The sequence below is a fragment of the Schistocerca gregaria genome, chromosome 10 (genome assembly GCF_023897955.1).
Source record: "Schistocerca gregaria isolate iqSchGreg1 chromosome 10, iqSchGreg1.2, whole genome shotgun sequence".
Classification (NCBI taxonomy): domain Eukaryota; kingdom Metazoa; phylum Arthropoda; class Insecta; order Orthoptera; family Acrididae; genus Schistocerca; species Schistocerca gregaria.
In genome coordinates this window covers 171,310,892-171,337,146 of record NC_064929.1, presented here as the reverse complement: position 1 = coordinate 171,337,146, position 26,255 = coordinate 171,310,892, and the positions used below count along the sequence as shown (strand labels likewise).

Below are 26,255 nucleotides of genomic sequence, written 5' to 3'. Positions count from 1 at the left end.
AAATTCTGACTCTTTACAATAAATATGCTCTGAGAAAAAGTGGGCATTACTTATTGAACCACCTTCGTATTACAACGAAAATATCAGTAGGAAGAAAATGATAGAGTCTGCTCGATATGTAGCTTATAGCAGTAAATGCCAACAGCACCATTCTTATTAAACCACTATAGTTTTTGTTCTCAACACTGAAGAAGTTTTTCAGCCAATAGTTGTAGTTCGTATTGTTGGGACACCATTCATTTAGGACAATTGAGTGCTTCTTTAGTTTTGTAGGAATTTTAATTGCATATGGATGGACAGTCGAGAGGAAGACGTTGTTTATTAAGTTTCCTTCGTTCCTAATCCAGGAATTTGCCTTACTACTGTGGGAAAAGTCGAAAAAACTCCATCTGGGATTGGATGCCTGTTGATTGGCTTATATACATTCATATTATCTCAGTGGTATCGACAATGTTATACTGTGATCTTGGAATTTTGTTAATGTAAAAAATTTCCATCTACTTCGAAGATGAAGAACTTGCAAATCTAGTCATTGTTGACAATATAGTCTTTTGTGCAGGAGTTAGTTGAAGAAATTTTGCTCAACAACTTGTTTTTCTTATATTCAGGCTGCTACATCATCCTTGTAGTTGCTGTTGACAGTTCCACTCATTTTTTCGTTTTCCGGATGATTCTGCTGAAGTGAATTCGATACTGCTTCGAGAACGATGTACGGAGGAAATGCATATTTCAATTTCGGAAATTAAGCGTTGTACGATCCTGTTGCAAGAGTCATTTTTAGGTTCATTGGCACGTAGTGTGGTGTGCCCGAAATTGGTGATTTGTTCTTTTAGTTTATCTATCATGTTCTTGATTTTAAGTGTTTTGTAAGGTAGTTAGTTGTAAAGTCATTGCGTAGCTTTCCAGCTATTCGAATAATCCTCCTGTAGTCCTTACTTTTGTTATAAAAGTTTCCTCCTGTTACAAAGGTACCACAAAAGCGCGCGCGAGAAACTCTTTGCCTGTGTTGTGATTTGTTGTTGAAAACCGCGTGTAATCATACTGACTTCATTTCCTACGAACACAGTTAAGGTACGTTTTGCGCTCTCTGGACATACAGCGGGGTTGGGAAGGATACGTCTACGGCGGCAGTAACCGATGACCTGAAACGTAACTTGCTACTCACGTTATCAGAGCACCGGGGAAAATTACCTTCCGAGCAAGCAGAGGAAACTACTTATCTTTCCAGTTGGGCAGATATTTACAACTACTCGATTTGTTCTTGTCTTAGTGAGAATATGCAAAAAGACAGGCGTTATCTGAGCTGCACCCGGAAATTGGAATACTTGATGGGACTTAGCGAGATGGGACTTAGCGACTTAACTCACCAGACACACTACTTTGAAGGCTGCAGTTGGCGTTACACATTATCGGCGTGATGTATTCTGTGGGGGAGGGGGGACCTAACTGCTTCTCCGGCGAGGTTATCTTCATTAAATATTTCCTAAAGCAAGATTTAATTTGGAACGAAAACAGGCGTAGGACAATCAGAGAGCGAAAATTGTCTCTACTGTAAACGCCAGGCGCTCGTCAGCAAAAGACATTCGGTAGTGTTCTATTGGCATTCTTTGGTGTTCGGACATGTCCCGGTGGTTCTCGGGGTGTTAGTGGATGATTAAAGGAAGAGTGTATCCTCTCCGCTTCGGAACTAGTAGTACACAAAGCTTTCGCCTGCCGCCTTATTTGCTTCTGCTGTTGACATGAGTTACGTGAGCAAGGGACTGGTCTGAACACAATATAATGTTGGCGGAGATACCCCGCATTAGTCGCGTATTTATTTTCAAGTGTAGTTGTGCGTCTACGCCCGTACTATGCAGTGTGTGACCTAGCGCTTAGTATTTTATGACTTCATATCTCGTGTGCCGTTGTGACGGAGAAACGGAAAAGAAGTTTTTGTTATGAGACGTGTGAACCATAAATTATCTAAAGATTAAGTGCTTCTGCACGATGTACAACAAATAGTAAAGACTGTAAATTATTACTATCAAAATTCACAAATATGGATGTAATTAACAAAGAACAGATTTTTATATAATCTCTGGGTAACATAGGCCTTGAAGATCAGAGACAATGCTTTGATTGAACGCTCTCTCCTGTTATTGTTTCGTCTAGAGGTAGGCCGCCATTGCAGCGCTGTCTGATAATTAATGTAAGTATTTTCTGTGTTTTAGCAAAACGTAATAGAAATTGTTATTAGAAAGTGTGTACTATTGACTTAGTTGTCACCTCTCAGGGTCGCAACCATTAATTATCATTAACCAAGCTTTTTCAGAAGTTCGAGTTCTGGGGAGCTCTCCTTCCCTAGCAGCATTTGGTCGGCCATTACGCTGACGATCTTTTACAATAAATAATTCACGTTACAATAGCCGGCCGCGGTGGTCTCGCGGTTCTAGGCGCTCAGTCCGGAACCGCGGGACTGCTACGATCGCAGGTTCGAATCCTGCCTCGGGCATGGATGTGTGTGATGTCCTTAGTTTAGTTAGGTTTAATTAGTTCTATGTTCTAGGGGATTGATGACCACTGATGTTAAATCCCATAGCGCTCAGAGCCATTTTTTCACGTTACAATATTAAATGTAAATGCGAGAGACTTCTCAATTTTGATCTTTCATTAATTTCAAAGTTAAAGAGAGTAGTGATATATTTCATTTACTAAAATTCACAGTACTGAATGAGTTCAGTATGTTTCATTTTGGCCGCTTAACGTCATACGAGGTTCTCTCCAGTTTTGCCTTGCAGATAACGAACAAGAAATATCGAAAATCATTCCATTCAATAAGCTCCGCTATATCTCAGTTAATCTTTGTGAAATTTTGTACACAAATAGCCTGTACCCCTGAGACCCATATTAATAATTACAGTTTGGGTAAAAATACGCATATTTTCTTTTCTAAATAGAAGCGCTCACGCATACTATTTATTAGAAGGCGGTGAGTCGCGCGTTGTGTTTAAAAATATTATATCGGACATACTTCTGGGCAGCCGATGTCCGTACGAGTGTTATCGCGATATAAGTTAATGAAAAGTCTCATGCTAGCCCACGATATTTAAAGACACCCCAGCCGATAAATCATAAATAATATTATATACAATATATAATAAAATCACGAGAAATATATTATAACATGATACCATGTGTCGTACAACAACATAATTTTGTAGATACATTAACAGAATCTACATCTACATCTACATCCATACTCCGCAAGCCACCTGACGGTGTGTGGCGGAGGGTACCCTGAGTACCTCTATCGGTTCTCCCTTCTATTCCAGTCTCATATTGTTCGTGGAAAGAAAGATTGTAGGCATGCCTCTGTGTGGGCTCTAATCTCTCTGATTTTATCCTCACGATCTCTTCGCGAGATATACCTAGGAGGGAGCAATATACTGCTTGACTCTTCGGTGAAGGTATGTTCTCGAAACTTTAACAAAAGCCCGTACCGAGCTACTGAGCGTCTCTCCTGCAGAGTCTTCCACTGGAGTTTATCTATCATCTCCGTAACGCTTTCGCCATTACTAAATGATCCTGTAACGAAGCGCGCTGCTCTCCGTTGGATCTTCTCTCTCTCTTCTATCAACCCTACCTGGTGCGGATCCCACACTGCTGAGCAGTATTCAAGCATTGGGCGAACAAGTGTACTGTAACCTACTTCCTTTGTTGTCGGATTGCATTTCCTTAGGATTCTTCCAATGAATCTCAGTCTGGCATCTGCTTCACCAACGATCAACTTTATATGATCATTCCATTTTAAATCACTCCTAATGCGTACTCCCAGATAATTTATGGAATTAACTGCTTCCAGTTGCTGACCTGCTATTTTGTAGCTAAATGATAAGGGACCTATCTTTCTATGTATTCGCATCACATTACACTTCGCTACATTGAGATTCAATTGCCATTCCGTGCACCATGCGTCAATTCGCTGCAGATCCTCCTGCATTTCAGTACAATTTTCCATTGTTGCAACCTCTCGATACACCACAGCATCATCTGCAAAAAGCCTCAGTGAACTTCCGATGTCATCCACCAGGTCATTTATGTATATTGTGAATAGCAACGGTCCTATGACACTCCCCTGCGACACACTTGAAATCACTCTTACTTCGGAAGACTTCTCTCCATTGAGAATGACGTGCTGCGTTCTGTTATCTAGGAACTCCTCAATTCAATCACACAATTGGTCTGGTATTCCGTATGCTCTTACTTTGTTCATTAAACGACTGTGGGGAACTGTGTCAAACGCCTTGCGGAAGTCAAGAAACACGGCATCTACCTGTAAACCCGTGTCTAAGGCCCTCTGAGTCTCGTGGACGAATAGCGCGAGCTGGGTTTCACACGATCGTCTTTTTCGAAACCCATGCTGATTCCTACAGAGTAGATTTCTAGTCTCCAGAAAAGACATTATACTCGAACATAATACGTGTTCCAAAATTCTACAACTGATCGACGTTAGAGATATAGGTCTATAGTTCTGCACATCTGTTCGACGTCCCTTCTTGAAAACGGGGATACCGTCTGCGAAATGTGTTGCGAATAGAATTAGTTGAAAGTAGTAACAAATTTAAACGTTATGCATGATGCGGCAATTTTCCTCGCATCTCATTGTTTATGACGTAACATCTCCTGACTTATGTCCGCCTTCTTAGCTGGGTGGTAACGTGCTGGCCTTCCATACAAGCGGGCTCGGGTTCGATTCCTGGCCGGGTTGGAGATTCTCTCCGCTCGTGGACTGGGTGATGTGTTGTCCTCATAATCATTTCATCCTCGTCGCCGGCACCCAAGTCGCCCGATGTGGCTTCGACTGAAATAAGACTTGCACTCGGCGGCCGAACTTCCCCGGATGGAGTCTCCCGTTCGACAATGCCATACAATCTTTTCATTTTTTCTGAATTACGTTTCATATATTATAATTTTGTAGCACACACACACACACACACACACTATATATTGCCGGCCATCACAGGTTCAACTGCGGACGCGAGAAAGGCTATAAATTCATTAGATGCTTGCATCAAGTGGGAATGGAGTGGATGAGCAGAAGCTATGTAACTATTTTTGTTAAAATCGAAATGCATAATAATTTTCCTTGATACCAAACAAGTGTGAATATCTACGCATTACGATTAAAACTGAAAATATACGAAAAAGCTTATCATTCTCGTTGCTTAAATTTATGGTATCTGTAACTATGTGGCTGATGTATCACTGTCATTAACAGATGATAAATTACAGCTGTTTACCCAGGGTGATGTTATGCGCCCCATAATACACTGTATGGCAAGTAGCCAATGTGAGAAGTCTTACTTAATTTCATATTTCATTAACCACATTTTATTGAGATTATGTTCTTCCCATCCGCTTAAATAGAGGCCTTGAAGTGTTTCGCAAAAGTCAATGCTGCCATCAGAAACATGTATAGAAGTTTCTTGTTGAGTCGTCAGTCTGGTGACTGGTTTGATGCTACCCGCCAGGAATTCCTATCCTGTGCTAATCTCTTCATCTCAGAGTAGCACTTGCAACCTACGTCCTCAATTATTTGCTTGACGTATTCCAGTCTCTGTGTTCCTCTACAATTTTTGCCCTCTACAGCTCCCTCTAGTACCGTGGAAGTCATTCCCTCATGTCTTAACAAAACAAAAGTCCTATTATCCTGTCTCACCTCCCCGCCAGCATTTTGCACATATCTTTCCTCTCCGATCCTTCGCAGAGACTCATTACTTACCTTGCCAGTCCACCTAGTTTCCAACATTCGTCTGTAGCACCACATCTCAAATGCTTCGATTCTACTCTGTTCCGGTTTTCCACCATCCATGTTTCACTACTGCTGTACTGCAAACGCACAGTCTTAAAAATTTCTTCCTCACATTAAGGCCTAAGTTTGATACCAATAGACCTGTCTTGACCAGGAATTCCTTTTGCTAGTGCTAGTCTGTTTTTAATGGCCTCCTTGCTCCGTCCGCCATTGGCTATTTTGCTGAGTAGGTAATAGAATGTCTTAACTTCATCTGCTTCGTGACCATCAATCCCGATGTTAAGCGTCTCGCTGTTCTCATTTTTGCTACTTCTCGTTACTCTCGTCTTTCTTCAGTTAACTCTCACTCAATATTCTGTACTCATTGTACATTTCCTTCCACTCAGCAGGTCGTGAATTCTTCTTCATGTTCACTCAGGATATTAACGTCATCAGCGAATCGTATCATTGATATCCTTTAACCTTGAATTTTAATTCCGCTCTGAACCTTTCCTTTATTTCCATCATTCCCTCTTCGATGTAAAGATTTAATAGTAGAGGCGTAATACTACATCCTTGTCTTACAACCTTTTTAATCCGAGCACTTCATTCTTGGTCATCCACTCTTATAATTCCCTCTTGGCTCTTGTACATATTGTGTACTGCCCGTCTCTCCCTCTCGCTTACCCCTATTTTTTCAGAATTTCGAACATCTTGCACCAGTTTACATTGTCGAACTTTTTTCTAGGTCGCCAAATCCAATGAACGTGCCTTGATTTTTGTTTAGTCTTGCTTCCATTATCAACCCCCACGTCAAAATTGCCTCTCTGGTGCCTCTAACTTTCCTAAAGCCAAACTGATCGTAATCCAGCACATCCTCATTTTTCTTTTCCGTTCTTCTGTATATTATTCTTGTCATCAACTAGAATGCATCAGCTGTAAAGCTTATTGTGTTCATAGTTTTGCAATAATGCTAAGGAAAGGTAGGCTTACAATTCAGTATTGAATGCACTACCGCCACGAATTTCACGTTTACGTACAAACTGAGACACCTATTATTTCCTTTTCTACGACATTTTGCTCAGTTTCTCGAAAACGGTGCTCTCGGTATAGAAAAGAATTCTTTCTGCATACCAAAGTTTACCACCGTGACTCCAACTATACAGGCTGTCGTAGAAGGAACGGTCAATGTGCACGAATATGACAGCAAACATAATTCGAAGCAAAAAAGGCTAGCAAATATGGACTATAAAACGTGTACGTTGAGAGCTACAGTGTGGAGCAAATACAAGCTGTCTGGAGAAGAGAGTTCGAGGGTACAAAGAAACACAGCAGAGGAAGGGAAATGCAGTACTAACCTGACTAGAGAAGATGTTGAAAATGGCCACCAATCGGCACTTTCGGGCCCTGGTCAGCAAGTTGCTGAAGGCGGATATAAGCTGGATTGTTGTAATTGCTGGAGTCTCGTCTGAAAAGTTCTGATGTAGTTCTTGAGGACTATGAGGGTTGCTGCGATACACCTTAGACTAGAGGGCTCCCTACATAAAGTAATCGCACGCTGACAGATCAGGTGAGCAGTTAGGGCCACGAACAGACTGGCCTCTGCTAACGAATCTGTTAGGCTTGAACATTGTTTAAATGTGCTCCAAGGCTCGGCTGTCTGTATGGGCAGTCGCTCCATCCAGTTGGAAGCAACTGTAGTCTTTTCCTACTTCGTTAATGGAACCGCAAATGATTTCGAAATGGTGGGACTGTAACACGCCATTGACAGCGTGTGATTAAAGAAAATGAAACCAATAATGCGGATTGCAGACACTGTACACGAAACCTCAACCTTCTGATCACGGAATGATGTCTTATGGAAGTTATGCAGATTCTCCCCTGCCCAGAACCTGTGGTTCTGTGAGTTGACATAACTACCCAGGTGAAATCAGGCTTCATCAGATGTAAAGAACAGATCCATGTCCAAGCCATTCAATGTTGCGTCAATGAATAGCCACTCACAAAGCTGGTGGCACTGAAGACCATCTACTGGTTTCAACACACACTCGGTAGGGATGCATGTGCAGATCCAGGTGGAGTATTCGTTCGTAAAATTGACGTGATATGCCGGTTTCTTGCGATAGGCGTCGGATTGATTTGATAGGACTCTGAAGCATTTTCTGGAGAACTGCAGTCACATTCTCTGGTGTGTGGGCACGTTTCGGAATGTTTTATGACTTGTTCAAAACAGGTCCTGTCTGACGCCTTTTCGGACTAGGTTCAAAATAGGTCCTGTCTGACGCCTTTTCGGACTAGGCATTGCATGGCACTATTTGCTGACACTTCGGACACTTCGATACCATCAAACGTCTCAATAAACAACTGGCCACACTGTTTCCACGACCCTGTTGTCACGTAACTCTGCACATCGAATAGCTGCTGCTCCACCGTAAGTACCGTCGTCGGCTTTGACACAGCCCGCACTTCGCTCTGAAGCGGTATGGATCACGAGGCGGAGGTATACGTGGTGTGCCCGTCGCGGGGTGTGGTCGTATGCGTACATTCACGTCCAGTCGTATCCTCTCGTCCGGGCCACTTTTATTTACCCCACCCTGTGCGAGCACATGTATTGTGAAACACGTCTCTTCTACTGTATGCTCTTTGTTTTCCATATTTTGAGAGGAGGTCGTATGGACCAAAACTAGAAGAAAATTTCTGTAAACATGGGTTCTAAAATTCATACATTAAGAGCCACGAGCACTTGTTCACTAGAAGAGATGTGCTTCACAACAACGAAGATGAACAGGTGGTCGTAGCTATTAAGGTATTCACTTCATTGCCTACGTTTACTGGAGTCTTTTTTTATATATTAACACCTCAGTGAATATGGAAAGAAAAGAGCTTGCAGTAGATTTGTTTCAGAAATGCACTTTAGAGCACACGTTGATTAGATATTTCTGCTTCGTATGATCTTTCCGCTCATAACCCCAAATGTTGACAGTTTCCCTTGGATCACCTTTATAGTGTTGCATTCTGCGTGCAGATTACAATGTAACGCTATGCGCGTTATTTTGTGTTCTCTCCCATTACCTCTAGCGTAAATGCTTTTACACAAATAAAGCCAATGATTGTGAACACTTGCGAATTACTTGCTAATGCTCTTTCCTTTCCCGCGCTCAGGTGTAAACCAGACTTGAGAAGTGTACGTTTCTGATTTTGTTTTATTTTGTCCCTCTCAGTTGTATGAATATACAATTTATTGCTGCAATGGCTGCCTTCGTCCATTCTCAGACCACAGATCTTGTTCTTAACCTTAGCTAGTTGTGCAAGACGATGATAAAAGGAATGAATAGCTTTGCACAAAAAATTACGAAGAACTTAAATTGAATAAAACGTGTAGGAAATATTGTGGCGAAGGCGAGCCTAAGACTGCGTTTTATACTATAGAGGAATGACAGAGAGAATGTCGTGGATATGATACAGGATTCGGGGTGGAAATCACTGAAACAAAAGTGTTTTTCGGTACAGTGACATCTTCTCACGAAATTTGATTCACAAGCTTTCTCCTCCGAATGCCGAGCTACGTGGCGAGAAACGATCATCATAATAATATAAGGGCAATCAGAGCTCTCACGGAAAGAAACAGGTGTTCGTTTTATCAGCTCACTGTTCGAGAGGTTCGATAACCCGCTGCCAAGCACTTAAGTGTGGTATGCAGACTAACCATGTAGATATAGATGTAATTGTTGAGGTATAAGAGTAGTGACATAGGTCGTCTTATCAATGAGAGTATTTGTTGTTCACAGTTTGACTTTCTTGTGAAAAGCTATTCGTGCCTTTTGGCACCACGTCGCATGTAACGGGTGTGTGGTTAAGGACAGGGTGTGTGGTTTGAGAAGGGGTAACAACTGCAGCTGTAAACTGTACATTCATGCACGAGAGACGGCCAAAATAAAAATTTTCACAATACTATACAGTTGAGCGCTTACCATGCCGAAACAGCACGCTTCGAATCGGCAAGCGTTTGTACGTTACCTTCTTCATCTCGGCCCGGTAGTCGCGGAAGTGCTGCTCCGGGCTGGAGAGCTCCTCTGGCCTCCAGAGCCTCCTGCTGGCCACGCTGAAGAACAGCATGGTGGTCAGGTTGAAGGGCAGGCTCATCACCGGCATCGGGACCTGTGCGGCAGAACAGAGGCACCGCTGCTTACATCGGCTTACCGCGTCTGCTGCACGCCAAACAATGACAGGTATCGAGCTAAGTGCGACTGCTGGCCAGAAATGCTCAACGCAGTGCTGTGACGGGCTCAACCATTCCACGGAGAGGCGCAACTCTTCACCTGGGAAGGTGGAGGAGGAGTAGCCACAGTAGTTGCTGTGTCCCCCAGAAGACATGCAACACAGCCATACACAGAAGAGTGCCGGGCTGCCTACCATTCAGGTGCAGCTGAATTAAGGCTACCCTCAAGTGCGAGGACCACGAAACAGACAGGCCGTACGATACATCACGTGACACTGCACGTCACGAGTGCCAGCAGCAATCTCTGACCGGGAGCATGTAACCATTTGATACGAGTTTAATAGTTGTCGAATGCTCGTTTCAATACACGTAAGCTCTCGACAGCATACGAGATATTTGAGATCTTTAGTGGGTACCTTTTCAATTACGTATTGGTTTACCTTGGACCCTGCGCAGAGCCGAAGTTTCTCGAAGTGTGGCGGAAAATGTGACTAGTGTGATGTCACGAGTTCGTTGCAGGGCAGGTACATTCCGTTGGCCCCGCTACAGTACGGATGACGCTTATCGATGAAACAACCGGTTTCGGCTATATCGGTCTTCTTCGACGCCAGTTTAACCTGACTGTTAAAATCGCTCAAAGTAACCGGTTTCTGAAATAACCGATATTCGGATCTTTATTCCTATTATTTCCCGTAATAAACGCACAAATCGAGCAAAGATGCAAAAATTTTGATTGCCTTAGTATCATGACACATAGAATGTAAATATTAAATCGACTAGGTAAATAAAGCCAAATTTAGTTCGTCCACTGTTCACTCCTTTTTTTGAAAAGTGATAAGTGATTAAATGCTTCAAAAAAATCACCAGTATTCTCTTAATGATCCTAATCTTTTCAAACCCTGATCAAAACTCCTGTTGTAATATACACTGAAAAGCGACCGAAACTACTACACAAGCCTAATATCGTGTAGGGCCACCGCGATGAGCCAGTAGTGCCACAACGTGACGAGGCATGGACTCTAATTGTGTCTGAAGTAGTGCTGGAGGGGATCGACTCCACGAATCCTGTAGGGCTGTCCACAAATCCGTAAGATTACGAAGGGGCGGAGATGCCTTCTGAACAGCACGTTGCAAGGCATCCCAGACATGCTCAATGAGATTCATGTCTCGGGGAGTTTGGTGGCCAGCGGAAGTATTTAAACTCAGAAGAGTGTTCTTGGAGCCACTCTGTACCAATTCTGGATGTGTGGGGTGTCGCATTGTCCTGCTGGAAGTTGACAATGGATATGGATGGATGCAGGTGATCAGACAGGGTGGTTACGTATCGAAGGTCTCATATCAGTCCAACTGCACACGCCCTAGACCATTACAGAGCCTCCACCAGCTTGAACAGTCCTCTGCTGACATGCAGGGCCCATGGATTCGTGATGTTGTCTCCATACTTCCTACACGTCCATCCGCTGGATACAATTTGAAGCGAGACTCGTCTGACCAGCAGTATGTTTACAGTAATCAACACCCTAAGATCGGTGTTGATGGGCCCAGGTGAGGCGTAAAGTGTTCTGTCGTGCAGTCATCAAGGGTACACGATTAGGCGTTCGGCTCCGAAAGCCCATATCGATGATGTTTCGTTGAATGGTTCACACGCTGATACTTGTTGATGGGCCAGGACTGAAATCTGCTGCAATTTGCGGAAGGGTTGTACTTCTGTCACGTTGAACGATTCATATAACGTCACAAGGTTGTTGTGGCTCCTCCTGTTTTCAATCTTTTAAAGCAAATGGAGCATTGTAGTTCACCGATACCACACTTCGTTAAATACTTCCAGACTAGAGATGCGCCATTCTGTAATACAACTGACGTCCGACAACGAGAGTGAGAAACAAACTTACTGTATGGAACAACTCTTGCGCAATGCATGTTCTCGTGTACCCTCCAATAAGGCACGCCACACGGCAACAAGTACACTATCGTCGCAGCAATGCTGTACGGATCCTTATGCCACGTTTCTGCCGGCGCTGTTATTAAAATAGAACTTATCGCTTTCGCCATTCTGTATTATAATGCTATACTGCAAAGCAATGAAAGTTTTAAAAATGAAAACTACTCGCTTTTCTTTAAAAAAGGAAAAAGTTCTGATGTTATTGCTAATTGATGTTTCGGTATTTTTACCCGGTTATTAGTAGTATTAGTATGACTGAGGTAAAACAAATACCGAAAAATAGCGGTTTCTCAGAACTAAACTATCGGTATCTGTTTTTCCCGTCCCTAGCCTGCAGCAGAAGGCGCACAAGGCACTACTTTATCTGATATTACTGTAAGGTATTAAGGCATCTGACATAACATAAGTAGTTGCCAATTGGGCACGCATCTGCGTAACGTGAATACAAGCTGACACATGGCTCCACTCACAGAGTACCAACTGTGCGTCAAGTCAGCCTGAGGCCATGTCAACAGCCGCAGGCTAGAGGACCCGAACTGGTCATTCAGTAAGCGGTCCTAGGTATCGTTCAGTGGATTCAGGACTAGTCCACAGTTAAAGCCAGATCACTGCAAATGAACCTTGAACTATTGCCATGCATTATATTCATACTACAGTTTAGTATAAGGGGCGATCAGGAGTTTTCGTATAGTCCAGAAGTGGTACGCCAATTAGGTAAAATCTCCTTGAGCACTCATGCTATCACCCTTCCGACGCAAGAGGTTGAAAATACTCGTTCGGTTAAACCCCGTGTCCTGCTTCGTGAAGTTGGTAACAGCCGGATGCATACCCTCGTCCGACAGGAATTGTCACCCCTTTTTTAAAGGACTGAAGGCGTGATAACCGCATGGGAAGAGATAAGGACTATAGGACGATTAAGCTACAGAAATCTATTGACAATTATAACAAACATCAACAAAAAGAAAACGAGGATGATAGAATGTAGTCGAATTAAGTCGAGTGATGCTGAGGGAATTAGATTGAGGAATGAGACACTTACAGTAGTAAAGGAGTTTTGCTATTTGGGGAGCAAAATAACTGATGGTGGTCAAAGTAGAGATGATATAAAATGTAGATTGGCAATGGCAAGCAAAGCGTTTCTGAAGAAGAGAAATTTTTTAACATCCAGTATAGATTTAAGTGTCAGGAGGTCGTTTCTGAAAGTATTTGTATGGAGTGTAGCCATATACGGAAGTGAAATATGGACGATAAATAGTTTGGACAAGAAGAGAATAGAAGCTTTCTATATGTGGTGCAACAGAAGAATGCTGAAGATTAGATGGGTAGATCATATAACTAATGAGGAGGTATTGAATAGAATTGAGGAGAAGAGGAGTTTGTGGCACAAGTTGACAAAAAGAAGGGACCGGTTGGTAGGACATGTTCTGAGGCATCAAGGCATCACAAAATTAGCATAGGACGCAGCGTGGAGGGTAAAAATCGTAGAGGGAGACAAAGAGATGAATACGCTAAACAGATTCAGAAGGATCTAGGTTGCAGTAGGTACTGGGAGATGAAGAAACTTGCTCAGGATAGCATGGAGAGCTGCACCAAACCAGTCTCAGGACTGAATACCACAACAACAACAACAACAACAACAACAACAATCCTTATTGGCATCTCTTGTTTTTATTTTGTTACCAAACCCTATGTGGCCTTGTGACAAGGCTGTGTAGCTGACACGTGCTAGCGGGCTACCTCGTAATAGCGACCACTTTCTGTAGCAGGCGATTCTCTTCCTGCGACATTTGTACACTACTGGCCATTAAAATTGCTACACCACAAAGATGAAGTGCCACAGTCGCGAAATTCAACCGACAGGAAGAAGATGCTGTGATATGCAAATGATTAGCCTTTCAGAGCATTCACAGAATATTGGCGCCGGTGCCGACACCTACAACGTGCTGAGATGCGGAAAGTTTCCAACCGATTTCTCATACACAAACAGCAGTTGAGCGACGTTGGTGCTGAATCGTTGTGATGCCTCGTGTAAGGAGGAGAAATGCGTATCATCAAGTTTCCGACTTTGATAAAGGTCGGATTGTAGCCTATCGCGATTGCGGTTTATCGTATAGCTACATTGCTGCTCGCGTTGGTCGAGATGCAATGACTGTTCGCAGAATATGGAATCTATGGATTCAGGAGGGTGACACGCAACGTCGTGCTGGATCTCAACGGCCTCGTATCAGTAGCAGTCGAGATGACAGGCATCTTATCCGCATGGCTGTAACGGATCGTGCAGCACCGTCTCGATCCCTGGGGACGTTTGCAAGACAAAAACCATCTGCACGAACAATTCGACGACGTTTGCAGCAGCATGGACTGTCAGCTCGGAGACCATGCCTGCGGTTACCCTTGACGCTGCATCACAGACAGGAGCGCCTGCGGTGGTGTACTCAACGACGAACCTGTGTGCACGAATGGCAAAACGTCATTTTTTCGAATGAATCCAGGTTCTGTTTACAGCATCATTATGGTTGTATCCGTGTTTGGCGACATCGCAGTGAACGCACATTGGAAGCGTGTATTCGTCATCGACATACTGGCGTATCACCGGGCGCGATGGTATGGGGCGCCATTCGTTACACGTCTCGGTCACCTCTTGTTCGCACTGACGGCACTTTGAACAGTTGACGTTACGTTTCAGATGTGTTACGACCCGTGGCTCTACCCTTCATTCGATCCCTGCGAAACCCTACAGTTCAGCAGGATAATGCACGACCGCATGTTGCAGGTCCGGTACAGTCCTTCCTGGATACAGAAAATGTTCGACTGCTGCCCTGGCCAGCACATTCTCTTGATCTCTCACCAACTGAAAACGTCTGGTCAATGGTGGCTGAGCAACTGGCTCGTCACAATACTCCAGTCACTACTCTTAATAAACTGTGGTATAGTTTGTCTCAGGATCTATGCAGCCAAATTGCGTGAAAATGTAATCACATGTCAGTTCTAGTATAATACATTTGTCCAGTGAATACCCGTTTATCATCTGCAATTCTTCTTGGTAGCAATTTTAATGGCCAGCAGTGTATGTTTGAGGGCAGGAGCATTTGGCGCGTGAAGCAGTACTCACGGAGGACATGGAGGGCTCGATGGCGGAGAAGAGGGCGACGGAGAAGGCGGCCGCCGCCAGCGCCACCGCCTGCGACAGCGGCGACCACACCAACAGGAAGCCGCAGAGCGCGCCGTGCGTCAGCATCGCGTTGAACGTCCAGCCCGCAGAGTAGATGCCCTGCAGCGGCGCGCCCACCAGCAGCCCTGCGGAAGACGCGGGACGGCTGGTGACGTCACTGCGAGTACAGGGGGCCCGCTGATGACGTCACTGCGAGGACGGGGCGCCCGCTTCTCCCAGAGAGTCAGCACGCAGTCGCAGTGAAAGGTAAGTCACGATCAAATTTCCCGGTAGGTTAAAACTGAGTGTCGGAATGGGCTTCGAACCTGGGACCACACCTTCCAGGGCCCGAGCTTTGTGTTCTCAGCTACCAGGTGTAAACCGAGACCCATTTACTTTACTATTCGATATACACCTTTCTATATCTACATCTACATATATACTCCGCTAGCAACCAAGCGGTGTGTGGCGGAGGGCACAATTCGCGCCAAAGTGTGAGACCCAACTCGCTTTATTTGTTCATGAGACCCAGAAAATATTAGATGAAAGCTCCCAGGTAGATGCCATTTTCCTTGACTTCTGGAAGGCGTTCAATACACTTCCGCACTGTCGCCTGATAAAGTAACAGCCTACGAAATATCAGACCAGCTGTGTGGCTGGATTGAAGAGTTTTTAGCAAACAGAACACAGCATGTTGTTCTCAATGGAGAGACTTCTGAAGACGTTAAAGTAACCTATGGCGTGTCACAGGGAAGTGTTGTGGGACCATTGCCTTTCACAATATATATAAATGACCTAGTAGATAGTGTCAGAAGTTCCGTGCGGCTTTTTGCGGATGATGCTGTAGTATACAGAGAAGTTGTAGCATTAGAAAATTGCTGCGAAATGCAGGAAGATTTGCAGCGGATAGGCACTTGGTGCAGGGAGTGGCAACTGACCCTTAACATAGACAAATGTAATGTTGTAATGTATTGCGAATACACAGAAAGAAGGATCCTTTATTGTATGATTATATAATAGCGGAAAAAACACTGGTAGCAGTTACTTCTGTAAAATATCTGGGAGTGTGTGTGCGGAACGATTTGAAGTGGAATGATCATATAAAATTAATTGTTGGTAAGGCGGGTGCCAGGTTGATATTCATTGGGAGAGTCCTTAGAAAATGTAGTCCATCAATAAAGGAGGTGGCTTACAAAACACTCGTTCGACCTATTCTTGAGTATTGCTCATCAGTGTCGGATGCGTACCAGGTCGGGTTGACGGAGGAGATAGAGAAGATCCAAAGAAGAGCTGCGCGTTTCGTCACAGAGTTATTTGGTGAGCGTGGTAGCGTTACGGAGATGTTTAGCAAACTCAAGTGGCAGGCGGTGGCAGAAAGTGTTATGTTACATCAGAAACAACTCTCACTATGCAGGATTTATGTTATATCATCTACATCTACATGACATCTACATGACTACTCTGCAATTCACATTTAAGTGCTTGGCAGAGGGTTCATCGAACCACGATCATACTATCTCTCTACCATTCCAATCCCTAACAGCGCGCGGAAAAAACGAACACCTAAACCTTTCTGTTCGAGCTCTGATTTCTCTTATTTTATTTTCATGACCATTCCTACCTATGTAGGTTGGGCTCAACAAAATATTGTCGCATTCGGAAGAGAAAGTTGGTGACTGAAATTTCGTAAAAAGATCTCGCCGCGACGAAAAACATCTTTGCTGTAATGACTTCCATCCCAAGTCGCGTATCATATCTGCCACTCTCTCTCCCCTATTACGTGAAAATACAAAACGAGCTGCCCTTTTTTGCACCCTTTCGATGTCCTCCGTCAATCTCACCTCGTAAGGATCCCACACCGCGCAGCAATATTCTAACAGAGGACGAACGAGTGTAGTGTAAGCTGTCTCTTTAGTGAAAGCAGTTTTAATCTGAAGCAGTCGATTTTGAGTGGGTGGAATGGTAGCAATGGCTTTGGGATTTATAAAATGAGCGATGAATTGAATAGGAATTTATCACAATCGCTGAACGAAGCGCATTATTATTAAAGGAGATCACACTACAAAGCAAAAGGTTTTTAAAAACATAAATTCTCGCTTTCTCTAACAGAGCTTTTCATACAAACCTCCTAAACTGAACGATCCAACCCAGTACCAAGCTCAGGTGCAGAGGCAGACCCCGAATTACCTGTGAAGGCTCCAACGATGGCCCCAGCAGCGAGGGCAGCAGCAGTGACCGGGGAACTCAGGGCGACTCCCAGGTACATGAGTGCCCCGGCCACCTCGTGCTCCAGCCCGAAGGCCTGTGTGGGGGCCAGCAGGATGCTGCCGAACACCCGGCCCCAGTCCACCTCGCCACTGGCTGGCTCCACATCCACCTCCACCTCCACCTCACCGCCAGCCTCAGTGTCCACCGGACCCGCCACAGGCTGACGGTCAGACATAGCCGGCTCCCCTGGCGCCTGGAACCTGGAAGGACCTTCCAGTGCTGATGCAGCTGCTGATCTGGACTCTGACAACTCCATTGTCTCAGCAGGTTGGGCGTCTTTTGGAGGTGGGGCTGCACTGCTTCGAAGAGCAGCATTACTATTTGCTGTACTGGATCCCTCCTCCTTGAAACTACTAGAAAAGGTTGAGGAAACTCCTTGACTGTAAATCTTGTCCTCACTGATTCCTACCAGTGTTGTGGTAGTCATCACTTCACTCACAGTGCTCTGATGCTCTTCTGATAGTTGGCCCAGTTTGGCTGTTCCGATTGTTGTGATGTCTCCTACAGATCCATTGTTGCTGTCCCCATTATTTGAGGCTCCCAGATTGCCACTGCCATCATTTCCGGTGGTAGACTCATTCTCCTCTGTAGTTGGTGCAAACTGAGGTGGCCCATCATTTAGCATCAGTTCATCCATCAGAAAGTTGGCCCCATAAAGGATTTCTCCTCCCACATCCGTTCCTTCAGCAAACACCTCAGTGGTACTCAGAGAATGTGTCACGTCCATAACATGTGTGCTCTCTGCTGTCGGGATTGTTTCTGCAGGTAGTGAAGACTGGAGAGTGGAATCTTCAGCAGCAGGAACAGGAATAGTTTCAGCCTTCCCCAGACTGCTGTCAGACTGTTCTGCTTCTGTAGTAGGTTCTCCCCGATTGCTGCCATCGTGTGGAAGTAGTTCCCCTTCCATCATAGCTGAATGGGCGAGCCTGCGTCTGCGTATGCTACTGGCGCCAATCGACTCTGACGGTGTCCGGTTCCTGAGGACCGCATCAGGCACTTGGATGATTTCGACGTCTCGGGGCAGTGTGGGTACGGCGCTGGAGAGCAGCTGTGCTGGAACGCTGGCGTTGAGTGGTGCTGTCCAGGCAGTCGAGGTGAGGTGCACTGGAACAACAGGCCTGGGGGGCTGGTGCGTCTGCGCAGTTGGTACCTGCGAAGTGGCAAGCATTTGGTCAGTGCGACACAGTTAGAATTTTTAATGATAGTATATTATTCTTTCTTCAAGACACTCCGCACATTTTATCAAGTAGCTTCTGAGCTGGAACCCGTCTAAATTTAACAAGTGTCTTCAGAAAATGTCTCCATCTGCTGCTTATTCTGATTTTAAGTCGTGTAGTTCTAAATCATTTTTAACTTCCCATATCCAGCTTGTTACGTTCTTTTCTCAAGGATACTTGAAGGATTTTATTTTTAATAGCTGGCTGTCTAATGCCCAAGAATATGTGTTGACGGTGACATAATAATATTGCAATAGCGTTGAATTCTATAATATTTTGACTGCATCATTCAAGTGGAGATTGGCATTTAGGATATGGTTCAAATGGCTCTGAGCACTATGGGACTTAACTTCGGAGGTAATCAGTCCCCTAGAATTAGGTTTAAGTAGTGTACTTAAACCTAACTAACCTAAGGACATCACACACATCTATGCCCGAGGCAGGATTCGAATCTATGATCGTAGCGATCGCGCGGTTCCAGACTGTAGCGCCTAGAACCGCTCGGCCTCACCGGCCATCCATTTGGGATATCTTGATGCTTTTAACAAATCTGATCATCCAGTCGCCATATGCAGTTTCTGAAACTTGGAAGAGAAACCTCTTTATTGCTACCGTTCCCCATGTAAAGTATGCTGTGTAACAATTTCCAGAAATTCCATCAGTGATATTTTGATTTGGTTTACTACATGATCTTTTCATATTTTTAGTTCTCTCTTAAATGCTCAGAGCTGTAATTTACCCGTGAAATATGTTTGAAGGTGAAATGACAGAGTAGTAAGAAGCTTGTAGGTAATACTTTTTGTTCAAGCGTTATGTGAACTGAAGTTAAATGTAGGTTTTCGTGTGATTCATCTTCATGGATGGAACCTTAGGGTCGACTAGATTTTCATTTATATGTCATTTTTAAATAATGCATTCGCTTGTTTTGTGGTACTTAATCATATGATAGTTTCCGAAAGTTTACAATCTCACCTCGACATGTGTTATAGGGAAAACGTACAAAAGAACTGAATACAAACTCATTACAATGCACCAACGTTCAAGTTTCATCACAAAGCAGTTATTTTTATTTTAAGTAAATGAACAAAGGAAAGGATCATATGGCAGGAGAAGTACAAACAACACAGTCACCGAGCGTGGTGGCGCAGTGGTTAGACACTGGACTCGCATTCGGGAGGACGACGGTTCAATCCCGCGTCCGGCCATCCTGATTTAGGTTTTCCGTGATTTCCGTAAATCGCTCCAAGCAGATACCGGGATGGTTCCTTTCAAAGGGCACGGCCGACTTCCTTCCCTGTCCTTCCCTAACCCGATGAGACCGATGACCGCGCTGTCTGGTCTCCTTCCCCGAAACAAACCAACCCCAACAACACAGTCAAACACGCCTGTTAAAATGAAACATTATTATTTTGTAGATTTTTGACAATCTATGTATATATTTAAACAGATTGTACAATGGTCCATTAAAATGAGATGTTCACTGTTGTTAAACACCACTGGCGAAAAGAGTGAAACTCACAGAAGAAATCTTTCAATGTGAATGTATCAGGTCGGTTTATTAATTCGTAGCGTTTTTCAGTAAGTGTAAACAGCGCAACAGATACACATAACAGAGACATTCATCATCGATAATATATTCCTCTTCACTATTTACAACAGACTGCTATCGCTGGAGTAATTTTTCGATTCCGCGACTGTGGAAACCACGTGGTTTTGAGACGAAGAACTCATCGGGCCATGTTCAGACCGCATTTTCATGCGGAAAGGAAGTTACTTAAAGGGTGTCCGACAGAGAGCGAGAAAAATCTGAGGGCTCTAGATCAGGTGAATAAGGTGGGTGTGAAATTACTTCCCAAAACAACTCCTATATAGTGTTTCTTGTCAGTATAGCAGAATGCGGATGGTTGTTGTAGGGGGGCAGCATCAGTTCACGCAGTCCTCCTGGTCCTTGCTCCTGGAGTGCATCTGAAAGACGCCCTCTTGGCACAGTCTGATACAACGAAAGCCCAAAATACCTGGGAGTCACACTGGACAGAACTTTAACATACAAAAACACCTTTCCATCTTGGCCAAGAAGATACAAACACGAATGAACCTTGTGAGAAAGCTGGCAGGCAGTACATGGGGAGCCACCACATCAGTCCTCCGAGGAGCATCCCTTGCACTGGTATACTCTGCAGCAGAACACTGTGCACCAGTTTGGCTCCGAAGCAAAAGTAGACGTCCAACTGAACTCAGTTATGAGAGTAGTTAGTGGTAGAGTCCGGCCTACACCTACTTGCTAGCTACCAGTGCTTTCAAACATCTGTCCACCAGACCTCCGTCGAAAGGCTGCTCTTTACAACGTCACCAAGTTTCTGAAAACAAGTCGATCCCTATTCATGACGATTTGTTATCAGTGCCCAGGAAACGCCTCAAATCTAGAAGACCAGCATATGAAATGGGAGTCCAAATGCTATCCACAGGATACGACCACGACGCTGAGTGGAAACGTGAGTGGCAAGCTACAAGAACCCGAAACCACGAACTTGTAGACAGTCCAACAGTTCCAGTTCCAGGCTTCCACCAACCAAGGGAGGTGTGGGTGCAGTTAAACAGATATAGGGCTGAAGAGGGTAGGTGCACATACAACATGCACAAGTGGTGCTTTTCAAGTGACAGTGGGTGTGACTGTGGCGACACCCAAACAATGAGCCACATTGTGAATGAATGTCCAATCAGACGCTTCCCTGGCAACATTTAGAGGCTCCACCAAGCATCCTACGAAGCACTCCGCTCGATCGAGTCCATCAACTTCCGACTGTGAGCCGTTTTAAAACTTGACCGAAGCCGCTACTATTCGGTCGAGTAGCTCCTCAATTGGCATCACTAGAGGCTGAGTGCACCCCGAAAAAAAGCAACAGCGCACTGCGGCCTGGATGGTCACCCATCCAAGTGCCGACCACGCCCGACAGCGCTTAACTTCGGTGATATCACGGGAACCGGTGCATCCACTGCGGCAACGCCGTCGCCACTGTAATTGATGCATACGATAATAATAATAATAATAATAATAATTAAGAACAAACCGGCCTGCAAATCTCATATGAGAAAACCCAGTACATAGAAAGAGTGCCACAAGACAAATTGCCTATTGAGATAACCCATGGGAAAATCGTACAAGTACCACATTTTAAGTACCTGGGAGAAATCATCCAGTCATCAGGGATGAACTTAAAGGCCAATGAGGAAAGAATAAAAAAATTACAGAAAGCATATGAACTCACGTGGAATTATTATAACAAAAAGTCTATATCCATAAACGCAAAATTGAGGCACTACAACACTGTCGTACTTCCGGAGGCACTGAATGCATCTGAAACAACACAAATAGGTGGGCAAACTAAACTCAAAGAAACAGAGAAACAAGAAAGGAAAATTCTGAGGAAAATTTTTGGCCCGATACAAGAGCAAGGAATCTGGAAGAAGGGACCAACATCAGAATTATATAAATACACAGACAAGATTACAGATACAATAAGCAAAAAAGAAGAATGCAGTTCTACAGACATATCCACAGGATGAATGAAAACAGAATTTCAAAGCGAATTCTTAAAGTCATCAACTCAAGCAGGGGAAAAACAAAATGGATAAAAGAAGTTGAAGAGGACCTCAGACAAGCACACATAACAGTAAACGATGCAGGAAATAGAACTGAATGCAGGAACATCATCAAAAAAACATAAATTTGACACCACAACACAGAAGAGACCAGGATGCAAACGGACAGCGGAACGAAATAAAAACAACACAGTGAACACATGAAGAAAATTAGGGCACAGAAAAAACGTAAAAAATCATCATAAAGGAATTCAAGTTCAAACTCTCTCTTAAATGGGAATAATTGATAATTATGCTTTATCGCCGCTTGGAGCGCTAGTGTCGTTCCAGCTGCCGAACAAGAACGACTTGCGCACGACAGAGTGTCACAGTAGGTATGAGGCTGTGGTCTTACGCACCTGGGTGACAGCTGCAGCTGGAATCGTGACGTCAGCCGCGACCTGCCCGCCGTTGTCGGAGGCGGGCGCCATGAGGCTGGCGTGGGCGACGCAGAAGAAGATGAGGGCCTGTGTGAGCACGAAGGGCAGCGCCAGGCTGGGCACGCCGCCCAGGTGCGACAGCAGGCGCGTCATCCCAGACGCCACCAGCGCACTGCAACAGCCAACACGGTACACAGCTCCGCGCGTCCAACAAGTACTCGCACACCTTCGTACCGGAACAGTCATGCAAGATCGGAAAGCAACGCACAGTAATTTGATCACCAAAAGGTTGAATAGGTTACAAAACTAAAAATTTTCGTGAAATTACACAATTTCAGAGACTTAATTGGTCTCAGACATATGTGAGTCCGCAGCTCGTGGTCGTGCAGTAGCGTTCTCGCTTCCCGCGCCCGGGTTCCCGTGTTCGATTCCCGGTGGGGTCAGGAATTTTCTCTGCCTCGTGATGACGATGTTGTGTCATGTCCTTAGGTTAGATAGGTTTAAGTAGTTCTAAGTTCTAGGGGACTGATGACCATAGATGTGAAGTCCCATAGTGCTCAGAGCCATTTGAACATATGTGATTTCATGTACTGGGTGATCAAAAAGTCAGTATAAATTTGAAAACTGAGTAAATCACGGAATAATGTAGATAGAGAGGTACAAATTGACACACATGCTTGGAATGACATGGGCTTTTATTAGAATAAAAAAATACAAAAGTTCAAAAACTGTCCGACAGATGGCGCTTCATATGATCAAAATAGCAATAATTAGCATAACAAAGTAAGACAAAGCAAAGATAATGTTCTTTACAGTAAATGCTCAATATTTCCACCATCATTCCTCAACAATAGCTGTAGTCGAGTAATAGTGTTGTGAACAGCACTGTAAAGTATGTCTGGCGTTATGGTGAGGCATTGGCGTTGGATGTTGTTTTTTCAGCATCCCTAGAGATGTCGGTCGATCACGATACACTTCAGGTAACCCCAAAAGCTAATAATCGCACAGACTGAGGTCTGGGGACCTGGGAGGCCAAGCATGACGAGAGTCGTGACTGAGCACACGATCATCACCAAACGACTTGCGCAAGAGATATTTCACGCGTCTAGATATACTTTGTTTTTTGTTTTGGTTCTAATAAAACCCCATGTCATTCTCAGCATCTGTGTCAATTTTTACCTCTCTATCTACATTATTCCGTGGTTTATTAAGTTTTCAAATTTACACCGACTTTTTTTATCGCCCTGTATATAAACTGAAGCGGCGACTGGAATCGAAACCAGGTCTCTCAGATATAAAACATACACCATGTTGTCCTGATTTCTCAGAGCACTCGTTTACTTATCACCACAATGGCGACTGAGCTAGTACGATATCATACTAACTCATTCGCCATACTGGTGTCAAGTGAACGAGTGCACTGGGCAATCAGGTCAACATGGTGTATGTTTTATATCTGTGAGATTATATGTTTGACATGCTGATGTTGCTGACTACCTTTTATAGCAAAAAGACGCAACATCGCTGTGTGACTCGTACGTTTGTAAAGATCATGAACTTTTGTTAGTTTGTTACACTATCCGATGATGACAGGACAGACCTGTCAAAACAGGTAATTAATAAAAAGATTTACAAATGATTTTGACGTACGAGCTCATGTAGTATCACATTACACTTGCGCCAGCGGGCCGTAGGTGGAGCAGTAATCGAAGAGAGCGCTTAACTCGACAGAGGACACTCATGTAGCGCCCCTGTTTTTAGTATAAAGGTACCGACATGAACTAGCAACCTCTTACTCCTCCCCCTCCCCCCCACTCTCCCTTCTTACTCCCACTGGCTTCAACCCCCCCCCCCCCTTCCCGCCCTCCTATCTCTCCCTTTGACCTGGAGGCAGCCTTCCCCCCCCCCCCCCCCCCGCCGCCTCCCTTCGTCAGTGTGAGTGCTTCGCCGATGATCATCGCCAGTGTTTTCCGTACGTCAGTCTCCCTCCGTTTGTGTACTGTGTCTTCGTCAGTGTTTTCTCCTACGTTCGCGTCTCCATCTGGACGTCTTCATCTGTTTTCAAGTGGCGCCACCCTTCATTACAGTGTCTTCCGTCGAACGACTTCTGATTTCTTGTGCTGTGTTCATCTTGTGTTTACCATGTTTTTTTTTACGCTTTCTATGCCTTCTGCGTATTTATATTGTGTCTTTTGGCCGAAGAGCGGTGTATGTAGGCCGCTGCCGGCCCGCCTCAGCTGAGGCATGGAATCACAATAAAGGGGGAAAAAAACTAGCAAACCTCTGAAGCAAACTACTCACCTGAAGATCTTTACATTGTTGTCAGCCGAAACTTCATGGAATTCCCTTTAGACTGGGAAAATTTCAGGAATCACGGCATCTTTCCCTCCCAGAGCGTTGTTGTTAGACTCACCAAATGGCAGCCCCAGCGACGACGATGGCGGCGACCCTGGGGTCGTCCTCCAGCGCCGTCCCGTAGATGCCGCGCAGCGCGCTGGCCGAAACGAGGCCCACCAGCAGCGAGTTGAACGTGGTCGCTCCCGCACGCACCGCCCCCATGTCCTGCTGTGCGGCCTGCGTCCCAAAACAGAAAACACACTCTGGACACTCTGGGAGCAAACCCAAATCCACACCTGTGAATAGGGTCCACGGAAATGTGCTCTCACATCTCAGGCACCAACTGACGAGCTTCACTGTGGGAAGGGTGTCGAGCTGGTTGCTGGTGGATTGGAGGGTAGACGGGAGGCGGACTCTGGATCGTCGGGTTCATTTAGCTTTGCTTATGAATGTGATTTCTGTCAGACACAGCGAAGGACTTGGAAGAGCAGCTGAACTGTAATGTTGTTGCTTTTTATTTGTTCTTAAATCGGTGCTCATATTCAAGACCATAAAAGTGGGTTAAAAGCTGTGAGCTGTCTGGGGAAGTTAACCTTGCATTACTGCGCAACTGTTTCACCAGGTATCCAGTCTAGCTTACCAAATTCCCAACGAGACTATCATTAATTATAATCTTTTAGTACTCATCTTACGATAACCGGTGATATATATATACATATAAGACAATTTAAATAAAAAGAAATAAATCAGTTTATATTTGGACATTTATTTTAACATTGATCATTGTTCCGTTATAATTTCAGCATATCAGACTTGATTCATAACTAAACTGGTGCCTTATTTAGGATTGGGAAAATATGAGTTTGTAATCTTACAGAACACATCAAATATGGATCCAAGATTGGGAGACTGCATACAACACTGCATTCATAAAATAACACACGAAGAACGTTGAAACATATGCAAGAGGAAATTAACCACAACCAACCGATTGAATTTTCACCCAAAGAAGTTACGTTCATAGCGCAATCCTGTCCGCCATGTAATTACCACACACTGGTATACTAAATTCATACTAACTCTCTGTGAAATCTTCCCGAAAAGAATAGCTGAGGGCTACTTTCATGCTTACACCACATGCTTCACGTGGTCAACTTGGTTTACACAAAGAGTGTAACTCCACAATAAAATTTGATAATTAAAATACATTACATCTAAACGCAATTTACAAAAGAAAACCTCGAACTGGTTACTATCGTCTTACTATTAACCTGATGGTTCAAACAATTGTGTAAGCACGTGGTACTGGTCTCAAAAAGTACACCCCACGTG

General features: G+C 44.4%; 1 protein-coding gene across 1 annotated transcript in view; it reads right to left on the bottom strand.

Annotated features, from left to right (window-relative positions):
- Window positions 1-26,255, bottom strand: part of LOC126293272 (uncharacterized) — a 144,899-nt gene that overhangs the window by 12,379 nt on the left and 106,265 nt on the right. Inside the window, exons 4-8 of the mRNA XM_049986395.1 lie at window positions 25,000-25,160; window positions 22,566-22,758; window positions 17,270-18,500; window positions 15,044-15,228; window positions 9,788-9,928 (exon numbers count right to left, since the gene is read on the bottom strand). Of these exons, the coding sequence (XP_049842352.1) occupies window positions 9,788-9,928; window positions 15,044-15,228; window positions 17,270-18,500; window positions 22,566-22,758; window positions 25,000-25,160 (1,911 nt within the window). The remainder of the gene's footprint in view (window positions 1-9,787; window positions 9,929-15,043; window positions 15,229-17,269; window positions 18,501-22,565; window positions 22,759-24,999; window positions 25,161-26,255) is intronic.